This window comes from Salvia splendens, chromosome 5 (genome assembly GCF_004379255.2).
Source record: "Salvia splendens isolate huo1 chromosome 5, SspV2, whole genome shotgun sequence".
Classification (NCBI taxonomy): Eukaryota; Viridiplantae; Streptophyta; class Magnoliopsida; order Lamiales; family Lamiaceae; genus Salvia; species Salvia splendens.
Window position 1 is genome coordinate 13,812,813 of NC_056036.1, and position 16,927 is coordinate 13,829,739.

Below are 16,927 nucleotides of genomic sequence, written 5' to 3' on the forward strand. Positions count from 1 at the left end.
CTGGCGCAAATCGATTTGACAATTGGAAAATAATGAGGAGTTTAAATAAAAAGCTCCCTGGGTGAAACGACATCGTACCCTGTTTGTCAGGGTCTCTTACCGAAAAATAAGTTTTCCTATATACAGAAAAAATATTTAGCAAAATTGATCTGGAAAATTATCCTAAATGGCAGAAAAAATAAATAGCTTACCGAAAAATTGATTTGGAAAAAATAATTAGCAAAAAATGTGGATGCTGAGCATCCACAATGGCGGATGTCCCGGCGGATGTTGGACCGGTGCGCCGGACGTCCGCCATTAGGCAGCATGCATACGGATACGGACGTCCGCTGCTGACACCGGAGTTCCACGGCTTTCCGGAACGTCCGCCATTGCGTTGACACGACGGACGTCTCGACGGACGTCCCGACTTTTTTATTGTTTTATGTGGATGTCCGTCGAGATGTCCTTGGGGATGTCCGTCATTGTGTAGTGAGATGTCCTTATGACGTGACAGTGCAGTGAGATATCCTTATAACGTGGCAGAATGTGTTTTTGGGAAGTCCGTTGGGATGTCTGCCGGGACATCCGTCCCATTATGGATGCCCTAATGTGTTATTATATGTCCCAATTCACCCTAACAGGAGTAATAATTATTTAAAATGTTGATGCTTTATAAACGGTGCACAGATTCACCCCTCCTAAAGTTCTAATGTACTCAAAGTTATTAAAGAAATTTAATATTCATACTTTTTTCAGTTTTATTGAAACCACCTATTTTAGCATTTTCATATAGTTCTTTGAATGTTTTTCCAGTTCTTTGAATGTTTTTCCATAAATCTTGAAAACAAACATTTCTTCTTGGCATTTTGGTTGTAGATGTTGGTTCAGAACTCTCAAGGACTCAATAGAGATGGTCTTTTGTTTATGCTTTGCCCCGTTTTAACGTTTAACTAACGGTGATACGATGTCCACTCAACAAAGATCGTCTTTTGTCTATGTTTTGCCTCATTTTAACTAACGGTGATAAGATGTCCACTAAAATGTTTAGTCAAAATTAATCACCAGTTTTGAGTTTTAGAGAACTGAAAATATTATATCGACAATTAAAAATGTTACATTAATCAAAAGAGGCTAATGCTTCCTTTTCGTTTTCCTTTATATGAAACCACCCGGATGTGTTTGTTTTGTAAAAATTGATTCATTAGAGTGTCCACAACTGGGAGCTCGCGGCAGCCGCTGCGTCCTCGGCAGCGCTGCAGCTCCCTATTGCTGAGGACGAGGACGGCCGGGGCGGTGGGGGTGGACGGGCATGCGCCGAGTTCGCAGCGGTGGGGTGGAGGGAGCGGCGACCGCCGCGGCGGTCTACTGCAGACAGCCGAGAGTGGCGGCACCGCCTCTCAATTTTTTATTTTTTAAAATCTTTATCTATAAATAATCTATTCTCAAATCATATTTTTCATTTCATTCTATTCTATTTATTTTTATTCAATTAAAATATATCAACAATTAATAAAATAATGTGATTTGTGGTTGTGACTGTCCACTATTGAGTTGGACAAGTTTTTGTGGCTATGGAAGTGTTTGTGGTTTTGCCTTGGGCGCCTCCGTGGCTTTTACGCCTTATTGTGGACATCCTTATATGGATTCATATTACCGTTTGGTTTCAATGTTTCAAATCTGTTGGACCCATGTTAAAATCCAAGGTCCACACTATCTATGTAGTCTCTCCAGTTTACCAACATGAAATCTTCAATCGATAACCGCAACATGCATTAGAGTTGAGCCACAAAAGCTTCTACGCTCCCTTCCTTCATCTCAAAGCAAATGTTGAACTTCAAATCTCCAATAGTTCGAAGCCCTTCTCCCTCTGGTGTTGGCCTTGTTGGAGGTAGCAAGCTTTAGTAATTTTAGATTGAAGGTAGTCCGATGTAAATCGATTGCGACAATCCCTAGTTTTGTCTCTATAACATTTGATGCCAATGTCGGTTACGATGGCCCTGATTTAAGCTAAAAACAAAGGTTTGGATCCCCTGATGTACATTCAGCCTCAATAGGAGTGCTATTTCATACATAACATTATTTTATGAAAAAAATTATTAATATTTTAACAATATAATTTATCAATGTATTAGTTGTGTGTATGTAACAACACCCATTGTTTTGGTTTAATGCACAATAGAGGATCCAAAATCTGAAAGCAATCTAACTTGTGATTTCTTATTTTGACATGTGTTGACTTCAAGATATCTTAGAGCATCCTTAACGCCACGGTCCGGACCGCACCTAGGCCCCGCGCGATGGAGGTGACGAATTTGCAGCCCAGGCCGGTCCCGGGGACTCAGTCGCTGCCCAGGGACTCGCCCGGGGTCCGGCCTGGCGGGCGATGGAGCTTCCGATTGGAGGGGGTTCGGGCCGCTCCTGTGCCCCAAGTTCTGAATTATTATGCATTTGGAAGAGGAAGAAGAGGGAGGGGGAGAGGAAGAAGGAGGAGGATGAGGAAGAGGAAGAAGATGGAGAGGGAGAGGGGCGAGATTTTTTTGCACTTTTTTTTAATTTTTTAATTTTTTTGCACTTTTTTTTAATATTCTAATTTTTTTTATATTTTTTAGTTTATAATTTATTATTTTTGTATTAAAAATGAATTTCTTGTGTTATAATTGCTCAACGTTTTCAATTTTACAAGTAATATAGGCTGGAGTTGTGAGTAGTGCAATTTAATAGTTGTGGCCCGGGATGAGGCCTGCAGGGTTAGAGCAGTTGTGGCATGGGACTCAAATTTAGGGGAATAATGACATGGAGGGGACTTGGGGTCTGAATCCGGGCCGGAGTTAAGGATGCTCTTAGAACCACAAGCTACTCAATTTTGTAAATCAATGGGGTGGTTCTCGTCGCCATCATGGAATTTCTCGCAAGTCTTAATATGAATATTTTTGTGTGATAATATCTTGTAATGGAGTTTTACCATCTATTTTGTTCAATTTTTTTTTAAAAACTAAGACATCAATTCGAACAATCTAGTTCTTGTTGGTTTCTGGGATTACAAGAGATAAAAGCCTGGCGTAATACAAACCCAAAGAAGGAATACAAAATGAGAAACTGAATTAAAAATTACAACTGAAATTGAAACAGTAACTGTGAATAAGTTTAGCCGAGTCGATGAGGCATCTTCCCGCAAGACGAGATACGCCCCGGTAGTGCTCTCGGTTTGGCGTGTCGTCCCCAAAGGTAAAACGGCTACGTCTCTGGTGATGCAGCACCGCAATCAACAGAGCTCCGGCGAACTGATGGAGGAGTGGGCAGAGCTTCGACAGAAAGACAATGAAGAGAGAGGGAGAGAGCTTATGCTTGTGTAATGTGTGTCTAATGCAGTGGAATGGCTAGCCTATTTATAGGCCAAGCCACCATGCAGGGTCAACCAAGCCATGAAGGCTCATCATGGCAGATTCGTAACCGCCGACGGTTACGAGCGTGTGGCAGGAGTGTGCCTTTCGCGTGCGGAGCGTGTGCTTTTCTCACGTGGCAGCTCTGACTGTGCCACACTTGACGACGTGTCAAGCCACTTGGATTGCTGACTCTGCGGTAGTATAAAAAGATTAAGTTTGGGCTAGGGACAAGCCCAAGCACCAAGCCCAAAGACCACCCAAAGACCAATTGCCAAAATCCAAGTCCAAGATCGAGATCGAGATCGAGATCGGGATCAGGACCTGGCCTGAGGCCCGCGACCGCGACCGCGACCGCAACCACGACCACGACCACGACAACGACCACGTGCTCGGGCGGGCGGGCAGCGCGCGCGTGTGCGCACGTGTGGCTCTTTCACTCATCTTGGTCCACTATAATTATTAAGTAACATAAAGTCACTTAATTTAAACACATTAAAATATGTGTTACTTCTCCTATGTGGGATAATTAACACTAGTTAATTATTCCCTAAGCTCCAACTCCAAGCTTTAATTAAAAGCTAATTATGCCCAACTTTAATCCACCATTTCTCACTCACCGGAAATCGTATTAGAGAATGTGAATATACTACATTTATCTACGTAAAATGTAGATCGACGCTATATCATTTAATTTCATAAAATTAAATGTCTCGTCACTTTTATTATTTGGTCAAAATCCATTGACCGGGCATATTTAATCCATGATTTTTACAATCCCCCACATGAGTGGAAATAGCCGAATGCATATGCATGCTGACACAAGCTCAACCCTCGAGAGGTATATAAGCATAAGGATAGGTAGTTGTTGGCTTTGAACCCTCCATAGTCGACACCATCGGATACACATGCGGCTTAGTAGCACGATGCTTTGAACTAATCCTCCATAACGTGCACCGAGACAATGGTGTTAACGCTTAAACACCTCAACCTCATCCGTTCTCACGTTTTGGGTCCATTGCGGTCTTGGACATCACTTTGGATTCATAAGTGCGTTTTATGAAGCGACCACACTTCGCACTTACATAGGTGATTCTTAGTCAAGTACCTTGCCATACTTGGTCTCTTTGAGAACTCCATCTCTTTGATATCCTTAAGAACCATTAAAAGTCATAGACTTAGCCTTTACCACTAGGCAAGTTCTCCAACACTCTATTGCTCTCTAGGGAATAAATATAATTGAGTGTTTCTCATGAACTCTCATAGCTTAGTTGTCCCTTTGAACCAAGTTCTTGGGATCTCCAGTCATCATGGTTGGGTTACCACTATGATAATTCTTTAGTTTGTGGATTTCAAACCCATTCCCTCTAGCAACTTATTCATTTGATCACGGTTTAACCCTTTAGTTAGCGGATCCGCTAGATTATCTATTGACTTCACATAGTCAATTGTAATCACCCCTGTTGTGATCAAGTGTCTCACGGTGTTATGTCGTCGACGTATATGTCGAGACTTACCGTTATAGAAACCATTATTTGCCCTTCCAATAGCCGTTTGGCTATCGCAGTGGATCGGCACTGGTGGCACTGGCTTAGACCAATATGGAATATCTTCAAAGAAGTTCTTAAGCCACTCGGCTTCCTCACCAGCCTTATCTAAGGCAATGAACTCCGATTCTATTGTTGATCGGGCTATACATGTCTGTTTTGTGGATTTCCACGATACAACACCTCCCCCAATAGTAAAGACGTATCGACTTGTTGAAAGTGAGTCTCTATTATCGGATATCCAGTTCGCATCACAGTACCCTTCAAGTACCGGGGGGTATCTCGAGAAGTGTAGCCCATGATTTTGAGTATGTTTTAAATATCTCAAAACCCTCACAAGAGCTCTCCAATGCTCTTTGCTTGGATTGCTCGTGTAACGACTCAACTTATTCACGACATAAGCAATGTCAGGTCGAGTGCAATTAGTCAAGTACATAATGCACCCGATGACCCGTGCATACTCTTCTTGTGCAACGGGCTTGCCTTTGTTTTTGCTCAAGTGAACGTCGAGTTCAATTGGAGTTTTAACCGGCGCGCCATCATAGGCTTTGAATTTATTCAATATCTTCTCAACATAATGTGATTGTGTTATGATGATTCCATCAGACGTTCTTACAATCTTCATTCCAAGAATTACATTGGCTAGACCCATGTCTTTCATGTCAAAGTTTCTCTTTAACATAGCCTTTGTATCGTTAATTACTTGAGTGTTGCTCCCCAAGATTAACATATCGTCAACGTATAGACACACTATAACATGGCCGTTATTAGTGTTCTTGATGTAGACACATTTGTCGCACTCGTTGATTTTAAACCCATTTGATAACATCACATTATCAAACTTCATGTGTCATTGCAATGACGCTTGTTTTAATCCATATAAGGACTTTACGAGCTTGCATACCTTTTTCTCTTGTCCAGGTACTACAAACCCTTCGGGTTGTTCCATATATATTTCATCTTCTAGTTCACCATTTAGAAACGCGGTCTTTACATCCATTTGATGAATCTCAAGATTGTGCAATGCAGCAATAGCGAGAAGCACTCGGATAGATGTAATCCTTGTTACAGGTGAATAGATATCGAAGAAGTCATGTCCTTCCTTTTGTTTAAAACCCTTTACTACTAATCGGGCTTTATACTTATCCACTGTTCTATCGGCCTTAAATTTCTTTTTAAGCACCCATTTGCAACCTAGAGGTTTCGCACCTTCAGGTAGATCTACCAACACCCAAGTGTGGTTTAGCAAAATTGAATCTATTTCGCTTTGAACAGCTTCTTTCCAATGCAACCCGTATCGGCCATCGAAGGCTACTTTTATAGATGTTGGTTCTTCATCTAACATAAAAGCAATGTAGTCAGGACCAAATGTTTTTGGTGTTCTGACTCTATTACCACGTCTTAGTACTGTATCCTTTGGATTGAGCCTTGCACGCTTGCGCGATTCAGGTTACTCATCCGCTGATTTAGAACTAGTGGCTTCTTCTTCCACTGGTTTAGAACTAGTGGCTTCTTCAATGCTTGTCTCAGAATTGGTTGAGACTTTTTCCTTGTCTTTGCAAGGAAATGTATTTTCGAGAAATACAGCATTCCTCGACTCAATTGTTGTTCCTACTGTGATAGTCGATATTTCAGACTTGTGAACAACAAATCGATATGCACTACTGTTAAGTGCATATCCAATGAAGATGCAATCAACCGTTTTAGGTCCGATTGTAACTTCTTTGGGCGGAGGAACTATCACCTTTGTCAAACACCCCCACACTTTGAGGTATTTGTAGGATGACTTCCTTCCCTTCCACAACTCATAAGGAGTAACATCTTTTCCTTTGAGAGGGATTTTATTCAAGATATAGTTGGCTGTCAAAACAGCTTCCCCCCACATGTTATGTGGTAATCCTGAAGTCAGAAGCAATGCATTCATCATCTCTTTTAGAGTTCGATTTTTGAGTTCTGCAACACCGTTAGATTGTGGTGAATATGAAACAGTTGTTTGATGAATTATACCACTTGCGTTGCATAACTCCTCAAACTGGGCTACATATTCGCCTCTTCTATCGCTTCGAATCGTTTTGATTTTACAACCAAGTTGATTCTCAACTTCGTTCTTATAATTTTTGAACGCTTCTATTGCTTCATCTTTACTTCTTAAAAGATAAATGTAGCAATACCTTGTGCAATCATCTATGAAAGTGATAAAGTACTTTTTACCACCTCTAGTTTGCACCATCTTTAAATCACATACATCCGTGTGAATTAATTCAAGGGGTTTTGTGCTTCGTTCAACTGAGTGAAACGGCAACTTAGTCATTTTTGCTTCAAGACAAATTTCACATTTATCTTGGGTATCCACTTCATTAGCCTTTAGTAAATCTAAATTCACTAATCTTTTAATGGATTTTGAATTTACATGTCCAAATCTACAATGCCATAAATTTGAAGACTCTGTCAAATAAGAGGAAGTAGATGCTTTATTATTATTAGCCAATGGCTTTGCAACACTGCGAATTGCCACACTAAGCTTGAAAAGCCCATCGGTTACATAACCTTTTCCGAGGAATTTTTCAAACTTATACAAAGCAAACCTATCAGACTCAAATACAAGTTTAAACCCCTTATTAACTAGTATTGATCCTGACACTAGGTTCTTGCGGATGTCCGGGACATGCAGCACATCCTTCAACGTTATTGTGACGCCAAACGTCATCATGAGGATCACATTTCCGATGCCAAAGACTTCGGAGGATGCTTGATTCCCCATGTTGATCTTTCTTCCTTCAACCGCGGTGTAGGAGGCAAACTTGCTCCTATCTGAGCAGACATGAGCAATAGCGCCGGTGTCGATGTACCAGCCACCCTTGTTATCAACAAGGTTAACCTCTTCAGTGATCACAGCAATGAGGTCGTTCTCGTCCCAGTCCTTGAACTCCTTCTCAACGACGTGGGCATGCTGCTTCTTTTTCTTGCTGCGGCAGTCCTTTGCAAAGTGGCCTGGTTTGCCACATTTGTAGCAGTCGCCTTCAAACTTCTTTGAAGGCTGCTTTCCCTTCCCTTTGTCATTTGGACGGTTTGGGCGATGGCGTCTATTGGAGGGACCGCCCCGCTCCAATAGATTGACTTTGGCTTCATTTGGGGTAAAGCCCTTAGCCTTTTGGTCGCTTTTGCGCACATCAGCCTCAATGCGCAACTTCACGATCAAGTCTTCAAGGGTCATCTGCTTTCGCTTGTACTTGAGATAGCTCTTGAAGTCCTTCCAGCTGGGAGGAAGCTTGTCAATGATCGTGCACCTTAGGAATTTATCGGGCAAGGTCATCCCTTCAGCCACTAGTGCGTGGATGATCATTTGGAGCTCTTGGACTTGCTCCATGACAGGTCGAGAATCGACCATCTTGTAGTCCATAAATTTGGAAGCTACAACTTGTTCAGTCCCTGCAGCATTATCTATGCTATACTTCTTTTCTAGGTTTTCCCACATTTGTTTAGATGTGGTTACATTGGAGTATACATTGTAGAGGCTATCATCTAATGCACTTAAAATAAAATTTTTACGTAGATAATCCCATTTTCTCCAAGCTTCATAGTCCGCCATGACTTCGAGCCTAGTCGCTTGGTGCAGGCGGCTCATTTTCCGTGAGGAAGTTGGCGACGCCCAATGTTGTCAAGTAGAACAACATCTTTTGGTACCACTGCTTGAAGCCAGATCCTCCAAACTTTGGTGGTTTCTCGGCAGGTGGCATCATTCTTGGTGCCAAAGGTGCCGCACTTGGTCCATGGAAGGAACCAATTCCGTTGCCCCCGAAGGAGCTAACAAGGCATAGAGCCCCCACCATTCATGTTGGGCATAGAGCCTGCCATGGTCGTACCAGCCCCGAAGGGACTAGCACCCGCATGAGACCCGAAGGCCCAGCATTCGTGTAAGACCCGAAGGCCCCAGTACTCGATCCATTAAAGGATCCGAAGGAACCACTAAAAGTGGAACCAACCGAACCACCAAAGGTGGAACCAGTGGACGCCCCGAAAGGGTTGTCCCAAACCCATGGGACAGTTGAAGAGGCGGCTGGGAAGCCGGGGGTTGGCATCATCGAGGGGATCGATGAAGTGTTGACCGGTTCAGTGGTCGCCATGGTAGAGGAAATGGCGGCGGTGGTGGTGGTAGCAGCGGTGTAATACAAACCCAAAGAAGGAATACAAAAGGAGAAATTGAACTAAAAATTACAACTGAAATTGAAACAGTAACCGTGAATAAGTTTAGTCGAGTCGAGGAGGCCCCAAGATCCAAGTCCAAGTCCAAGTCCAAGTCCAAGTCCAAGTCCAAGTCCAAGTCCAAGTCCAAGTCCAAGTCCGAGTCCGAGATCGGGATCGCGACCGCGACCACAACCACAACCACGGGCACGGGCAGGCGGCGACGGCGGCGCGCGCGTGTAGGCTCTTTCACCCATCTTGGTCCACTATAATTATTAAGTAACATAAAGTCGCTTAATTTAAACACATTAAAATATGTGTTACTTCTCCTATGTGGGATAATTAACACTAGTTAATTATTTCCTAAGCTCCAACTCCAAGCTTTAATTAAAAGCTAATTATGCCCAACTTTAATCCATCATTTCTCACTCACCGGAAATCGGATTTGAGAATGTGAATATACTACATTTATCTACGTAAAATGTAGATCGACGCTATATCATTTAATTTCACAAAATTAAATGTCTCGTCACTTTTATTATTTGGTTAAAATCCATTGACCGGGCATATTTAATCCATGATTTTTACAGTTCTATAGCTTAGAAATTTTGTACTCTCACTACAATTATTTATTTGTTGATGGATGACATAGTAGCTCTACTTCATATGCAACCATTACATATTGTCTATTTTCTTAAGAAGACATAATCGGTTGAGCAGATATTACTCTTTGCAAGATAGAATACCAAGTCAAGAGGTACTAATAATAGACTTGCACATATTTATGCAATTATAGAATAGAATTACAAAGGATAAGGAAAAATATCGACGAATATAGAAAGATACGAAAAAATATCAATTCACCACCACCAATACACCATAATCTCGGCTTATTAGCTCATTTGGTTAGAGCGTCGTGCTAATAACGCAAAAGTTGCATGGGCCATGTATTCAATTTTTAATTTTTGTATTTGTAAATAATTGAAAATATAAAAAAATGTCCACGTCAGGCAGAGGTTGAGTTGGACCAATGAAAGAAGCTGTTATCCTATCTCTTTATCTTTGAAACATCAGAGAACCATACAAAATCAAATTTATTTCAGGGAGTGGCAGTGGCAGTGGCACTTCCTCTCCTCTCTAATCACCACAAAAATCATGGCAACGTCATCTTTACAGGCGGCCGCCACCTTGATGCAACCCGGCAAGGTTGGGCGTAGCAGCCTCCAGCTCCGCCCAGCCCAAGGCGTCAGCAAGGCCTTCGGCATCGAACCCTCTGCCGCCAGATTGACTTGCTCTCTTCAAGACTTTGCTCACAAATGCACCGACGCTGCAAAGATTGCTAGTTTTGCCCTCGCTTCCTCTGCCCTCCTCGTCTCGGTATTTCATTTTCCTCCATCTTAATTATCCATATATTCAATGTTTTATGTTGTGCGTTCTCAAACTGTTTGGCTCTTACTAAAAATATTTTGAACTATTGAAAATATCAATTAAAATCACTAATTAGTGTAATTTATTAAATAGATCTCGATGTTGATTGGATCCAGAATATGAAACTTATGAAAATGGCTAGGCCAGAATATGAATATTGCCTATGGTCGAGATAGTAAGTTCATACATAATTATAAATGTAGATTTAACTTAATTAGACAGTAGGTATTTATGAACATTATCAGAATTCAGAAATATAGAAGTAATAGTATCCCATTGGTTCCAACACCATTGTTGTTGGTAGGGAGCAAGCGCGGAAGGCGTGCCGAAGAGGCTAACCTTCGATGAGATCCAAAGCAAGACCTACCTTGAAGTGAAAGGCACAGGCACGGCCAACCAGTGCCCCACCATCGACGGCGGCGTTGACGCCTTCGCCTTCAAGCCAGGCAAGTACAACGCCAAGAAGTTCTGCCTGGAGCCCACCTCCTTCACCGTCAAGGCGGAGGGCGTGAGCAAGAACTCCCCCGCAGAGTTCCAAAAGACCAAGCTGATGACCCGCCTGACCTACACACTGGACGAGATCGAGGGCCCCTTGGAGGTCTCCCAAGACGGCACCCTCAAGTTCGAGGAGAAGGACGGCATCGACTACGCCGCCGTCACCGTCCAGCTCCCCGGGGGCGAGCGTGTCCCCTTCCTCTTCACCATCAAGAACCTTGTAGCTTCTGGAAAGCCCGAGAGCTTCAGCGGGGAGTTCCTGGTGCCATCGTACCGGGGCTCCTCTTTCCTCGACCCGAAGGGCCGCGGTGGATCCACTGGGTACGACAACGCAGTGGCCCTGCCGGCTGGAGGGCGCGGGGACGAGGAGGAGCTGGAGAAGGAGAACAACAAGAATGTGGCGTCGCTGACGGGGAATATTACGTTGAGCGTGACCAAGAGCAAGCCGGAGACGGGGGAGGTGATCGGAGTGTTTGAGAGCATTCAGCCCTCGGATACGGATTTGGGATCCAAGGCGCCCAAAGATGTGAAGATCCAGGGCGTCTGGTATGCGCAGCTTGAGTAATATTTGTTTGTAACTGAGAAGGGATAACTGAACTCCTTGGTTTGAAGATGGTGTATATTAACATTCTGATTTTCAATTATATGTACAAGTTTTTGATATTTTGAGGCCCTATGTATTTTGCAAACTCTTGCATAGAGCATTTTGTTAATAAGTATCGTACTTCCTCCGTCCCCAAAGAATATGCACTTTAGGTTCGACATGAGTTTTAATACAAAAATGGTAAAGTAAGAGAGATAGAGAGAAAAGGTAATTAAAGTATGGTTAGCGGAGAATGAGTCTCACTTCATTAGAGAGAAAAAAGTTTCCAAAATTAGAAAGTTCATATTCTTGTGGGATGGATTAAAAAGGAAATAGAGCATATTCTTCATTTGGTGAAGATAGAAAATTATAGGTCTTCAACAGAAACAAATAAAATAGGTGTATCTAGCAAACTGTAATTAAACATCTTCATTTGGTGAGAGTAGTTACAGAGATTTCAATCAGCTTCCAAACAGTCCAAAATCAAATACAAATTCTTGTACAGCAAAACTCAGCAGTAAACTTTTTACACTAAAATTCTGGATTACTTTAATTCAGGGGAAATTTGAATCCTAGATTTCACTTAGGGAGTGAATGAATTTGATGAATATTAGATTTAATTGAGATCGAATTTTCTATATTTTTTTTCCATTTCCATATTATAAGACAGATTACATCTATTATCCCTGAAAGTTTCCGTGGAAGGTAACTATTAAAACACAGAGGGTCTAACATAATTTCAATATCTGAAAGGAACGGCATTAATAAATAAATAGGTAGATGCTAAAATATTACTCCATTATTGATTTGGATCCTCAATAGTCAATACATCTGCCAAGAACTGCCGCTACCGACAATCCATAGATCTATAGGCTAAAACATATATATCGGAATCTTAGAATTCTTAACTGGTTAGCTAACTGTATAGTATAAACCAAAATTGAAGAAGAAAAAAGATAAAGAAAGAAAAAAACAAGAAGCAAAATCTGAACATTTGTGAGAATCTGATCAGAAAAAAAGTCAAACAGGAGAAATGGTTCCCGGCGGCGAACAGTTTTGACGGCACAAGGGGCAGGAACAGACGACTGAAAGCCACCTCAAAATGCAGTCATGATGGAAAACATGGCCGCAGGGAATCCGCTTAGCCGCCCCGCCTAAGCACAGCCCCTCCGAGCAAACTGCGCAGTCGCCGCCTCCTTCCACCGTCGGCAGCTGATCAAGGAGGCGGCTCGCCGCCTTGGCCTTCGACTCGTCTTCTACTTCTTCATGGCTATCGATTGGCTCGTCCGCCATCGTCAACGCTGCATCGAGATCGAACATCTCATCAATGGGGATTTGGGATGGCAGCATGTTCATCTAATAAAATTAAATTCAGTTTTGAGATGTCAGCTGTGTTTGATTTCGTGATTGTTATATAGCCAGCAAGTCAACTTTCATAATTCATCACGTTACACCCAAGTGGAGTGGGTCAACACTCAACTTGGAACGAACCTTATCTTTTTGTGATACTATAGTTTTTTAAATATATTGATCAAAAGTTTTAGTTTTTTATGTTTCAGGACCTAGTTTTTACATAATTTATAGTATTAAATTTATTGCTTTGTTTAATCACTTGAATAAGATATTGACAAGGTAATACACATAAACCTAGTTGTAGTTAATTATTGACTTAGTATATACTACTAAATTACTAATATGCGTTCCATATAATGCATAGTACTCCATTCGTTTTATAGTAGTGGAGGTATTTCTTTTCGGAATGGAGATTAAGAAAAATTGTGTGAAATGAGTTAAGTAAATGAAGAATAAAGCAGGAAAGAAAAAAAATAGAGAGATGAAGAGAGAATAAAGTAAGAGATAGTAAAGTAATTGAGAAGAAATGTGTTGATTTTTACTAAAAGGGGAAATGACTCCACTACTGTAGAACATAACAAAATGACAAAATGACTCAACTACTATAGAATGGAGGGAGTATATCATTACATTTTTATTCGAAACAAGTATTCTCCGTTCGTTCAATATTAATAGAGACATTATTTTTTTGCATGGAGTTTAAGAAAGGGATAACTGCCTTAAAAGTCATGAACTTTGCCCGAATTCCGGTTTTTCCCACGAGCCATTTTTTTGGCGTATAAAGTCACGAACTTTACTTTTTGTCTGGTATTTCCCAACCCGACCCGACCCTGTGCTTTCCGGCAATTTAAAATCCTATGTGGCATGCCTGAATTCCGACGTGTCAGGCATCGGAAAAATTCAAAACGACGTCGTTTCTGATAGATAAAACGACGTCGTTTTATACATCATCATTCAAAATTAGGTTATATCACCCAAATCAAACGCTATTCACTCCTCCTCTCTCGCTCGATTCATCCACCCCCAACCATTTTCCATTCTTGGATTCAAGTCGCGATTCATTTTCAGCCCCATTGGAAGCGAAAATCCCGTAACAAGGTAAGACCATTGCTTCATTTTAGGGTTCAATTCGCGATTCATCCTACCGATTTTTCGTTAAAGATGCGATTGATTTCGTTGGGTTTGGGGTCGATTTAGGTTTCCAATTTAGGTTTGCGATTTAGGGTTTAATTTTGAGTATGAGATTTTGTGGTGCCCGAATTGTGCAGTTGGCATCCTGCAATTTAGCGATTTCCCGTGTGCAATTGGCAATGGGTATTTAGGGTTCATGACTGTTAATATGAGTTTTGATTGTTCAAATGCAGGATGTCGAGTTCTTCCCAGCATTCGAGCAGAACGTGGCCGAGGTTTGAGGCAGTGGTCTGTGATCACGGTCTTGAAGCTGATGTGGTGACATCCAATACGAATGCCAATCCCGGACGACGCTTCTATCGTTGCCAAGTCTGGAAGGAGGACGACTGTAAATTCTTTCGTTGGATTGATCCATCATTGTCACCGAATCAAGAGTATTTTTTCAAAAAACTGAAGCTTGATAGGGACAACGTGCAAAGAGCATTGAGAGATAGGGTTGCTAAGCAGGATGCACTCGACGAGAGCGTCCGTTCGAAAACCGTTGAAGTTGAAGCACTCCAAGGTGTTGTCGCACAGTTGCAGCGTCAAAACCGGAACTTGAAGGTTGTCATTTGCATGTTATGTATCGTCTTGTGGATCTTGTTGTAGCTTAGCTAACATAACTTCAGATCTTGTTGTAGCTTAGCTAACATAACTTCTATGTAATGATCTATGCATGTTGAACTCCAATGTAATACACTCCTATGTAGTGAATTTTCCTCTATGAATGCATTGAGTTTTGAGTTCAAAAGCAGCATAGTGTGAGTTATAGTACTCTGCCTCATAGTATGTTTTTGGTGCAACACCACACATGGTTCAGACATATAGGTTTGGTTGAACACAACACACGGTTTAACACATACAATAACATCCAATTCCAAAGTCTCATGCTCCCATACAAATTGATACAGTCATTGTTTGGTGTTCACAAAACACATTGCAAAACCACAATTAAAACAAATTTGTCTTCCAAATACAGTCACTTGACACTTTCAAATACACAAAACATTGTCTTCAAACATTGTTGTTATTGCTTTGCTGCGTTGGGATTGAGCCACGTCCTCCAGTGCGCCCTCCACCACGGCCTCCCCTTCTTCCACCTCTCCCCATAATTGCGGTGGTGCCACTTCCTTCAAGGGATGGTGTCTTGCGAGGCCTCCCCATCTTCGCCTATAAGTATAGCAGTTGCAATGTTAGTAGATAGTAGTAACATATGTTAGCAAAAATGTTGAAGTATAAACTGGAGTTGATTAACCTTTGGCTTCGGTTGCACTACAACTGGCTCATTCTTGCAAGTTCTGGAGTTGTGGCCTTCTTGTAAACACTTCTGGCATGTCATCACATAGATCTTCTTCATTCTGTTGGGTCTGGCAGGATCCTTCTCGAACAGATCTCTCCTTCTAACCTTCTTCGGTCTGCCGGGCATCTTCTTCACAGGAGGAGGCACAACCGGGTACCCCTTAGCCTGAGGCCAGAGCTTCTCTCCATTCAATGCTGGTAACCCATATCCATATGCCTTCATGTACTTCCTCAAGGAGTAGTATTCATGCACATAATCATCAACATTTTGCTTGAGAAAATGAATAGCAGCGCATGCATGAATACATGGGATGCCAGTCAAATCCCATTTCCTACACCCACACATCTTTAAGGAAGGAGTCACTACAAACCTATCTTCAAAATGTCCAACTTCAAATTTCCCCCCAACCGCAGGAATTGTGGTACAGTTTCTACTTTCATATACCATAGCTTCTATTTTCTTCCTGACCTTTTTGCACACAGTTGAATCACTTCCCATAGTCTCCACTTCTACCCACTGCCTTCCCACATTTCCCCACCTACGTATTTCTCGCAAAGCCTCCCATCAGGTATAAATTTACCCCCATGGTAAATCCGCAGCAGAAAGGGTCCACTGAAAGAATCAACACAACCAAACTTGAGGATACTCCAAACAATTTTGAAAAAATCAACACAACCAAACAATTTTATAGTTTTATCCGGCCACATACTCCAAACAATGGTAAACACAAACTTACGGGTTCGGATTCGGCTTGTCTGGGAAGAAACACGGCCACATACTACATGGCGTCACCTCAACGTTCCTGGTCGATTGGTTCATCGTCGTCGCAGCAAACTCAATGTAGGTTTGAAAGCGGCGAAGCGTCGCAGCAAACTCAATGAAAGGTGAGTTGGGGTGGGTGGGGGGATATTAGGTTTCGATTTAAAATTATTAATTTTAAATTTTTTTTGTGTTTTTATTTTTTAATTTTATTACCATATCAGCTTCCATGTCAGCTGCCACGATCCGCCAGGTCAATTAAACGCGACACGTCAGCTCACTCGTTTGCCGGAAAACACACCATGGGAAATCGGCGACAAAAAGTAAAGTTCGTGACTTTATACGCCAAAAAAATGGCTCGTGGGAAAAACCGAAATTCGGTCAAAGTTCATGACTTTTAAGGCAGTTATCCCTTTAAGAAAAGAATTGTTGTTGGTGATCCATTGGGAGTAAGAGACATGAAGAGATAAAGAGAAGGATTATTTTTGTTAAAAATAAAAATAACTCAATTATGTTGAAACTTTTTAAAATAAAAAAATGACTATAATAACATTTTCAATGGAAAATAAAAAATGACTATAATAACATTTTCAATGGAGAGAGTATATAGTTTGTCCATCTAATATTACAGCGAGCTGATTATCATTTGCCGCCATATTCTGCAAGACGGCAATGCAATGTATAACTCAATTTTAAAACAATACACTCCTTATAGGAATCCGCGGTACAACTAAGCAACTCCACCGAT

General features: G+C 41.6%; 3 protein-coding genes across 3 annotated transcripts; 2 read left to right on the plus strand and 1 right to left on the minus strand.

Annotated features, from left to right (window-relative positions):
• Positions 1-10,188: 10,188 nt before the first annotated feature.
• On the plus strand, positions 10,189-11,677 carry LOC121805963 (oxygen-evolving enhancer protein 1, chloroplastic). Its single transcript, XM_042206018.1, has 2 exons — positions 10,189-10,468; positions 10,824-11,677. The coding sequence occupies exons 1-2, from the start codon at positions 10,247-10,249 to the stop codon at positions 11,577-11,579; spliced, it is 978 nt and encodes a 325-aa protein (XP_042061952.1). The 5' UTR covers positions 10,189-10,246; the 3' UTR covers positions 11,580-11,677.
• A 940-nt stretch (positions 11,678-12,617) lies between these two features.
• Positions 12,618-12,947, minus strand: LOC121803854 (E3 ubiquitin-protein ligase CIP8-like). The gene has a single exon (XM_042203442.1). The coding sequence runs from the start codon at positions 12,945-12,947 to the stop codon at positions 12,618-12,620; it is 330 nt and encodes a 109-aa protein (XP_042059376.1).
• Positions 12,948-13,938: 991 nt separating this feature from the next.
• LOC121803464 (uncharacterized protein At4g04775-like) lies at positions 13,939-14,871 on the plus strand. Its single transcript, XM_042203127.1, has 2 exons — positions 13,939-14,048; positions 14,315-14,871. The coding sequence occupies exon 2, from the start codon at positions 14,316-14,318 to the stop codon at positions 14,727-14,729; it is 414 nt and encodes a 137-aa protein (XP_042059061.1). The 5' UTR covers positions 13,939-14,048; position 14,315; the 3' UTR covers positions 14,730-14,871.
• The last annotated feature ends 2,056 nt before the right edge of the window (positions 14,872-16,927 follow it).

Bases quoted from the DNA above. Each gene is read 5' to 3' on its own strand.
- LOC121803464 (XM_042203127.1), top strand. From the start codon at position 14,316: ATGTCGAGTTCTTCCCAGCATTCGAGCAGAACGTGGCCGAGGTTTGAG.
- LOC121803854 (XM_042203442.1), bottom strand. From the start codon at position 12,947: ATGCTGCCATCCCAAATCCCCATTGATGAGATGTTCGATCTCGATGCA.
- LOC121805963 (XM_042206018.1), top strand. From the start codon at position 10,247: ATGGCAACGTCATCTTTACAGGCGGCCGCCACCTTGATGCAACCCGGC. The intron at 10,469-10,823 runs GTATTTCATTTT...TGTTGTTGGTAG, and splicing joins CCTCTGCCCTCCTCGTCTCG to GGAGCAAGCGCGGAAGGCGT.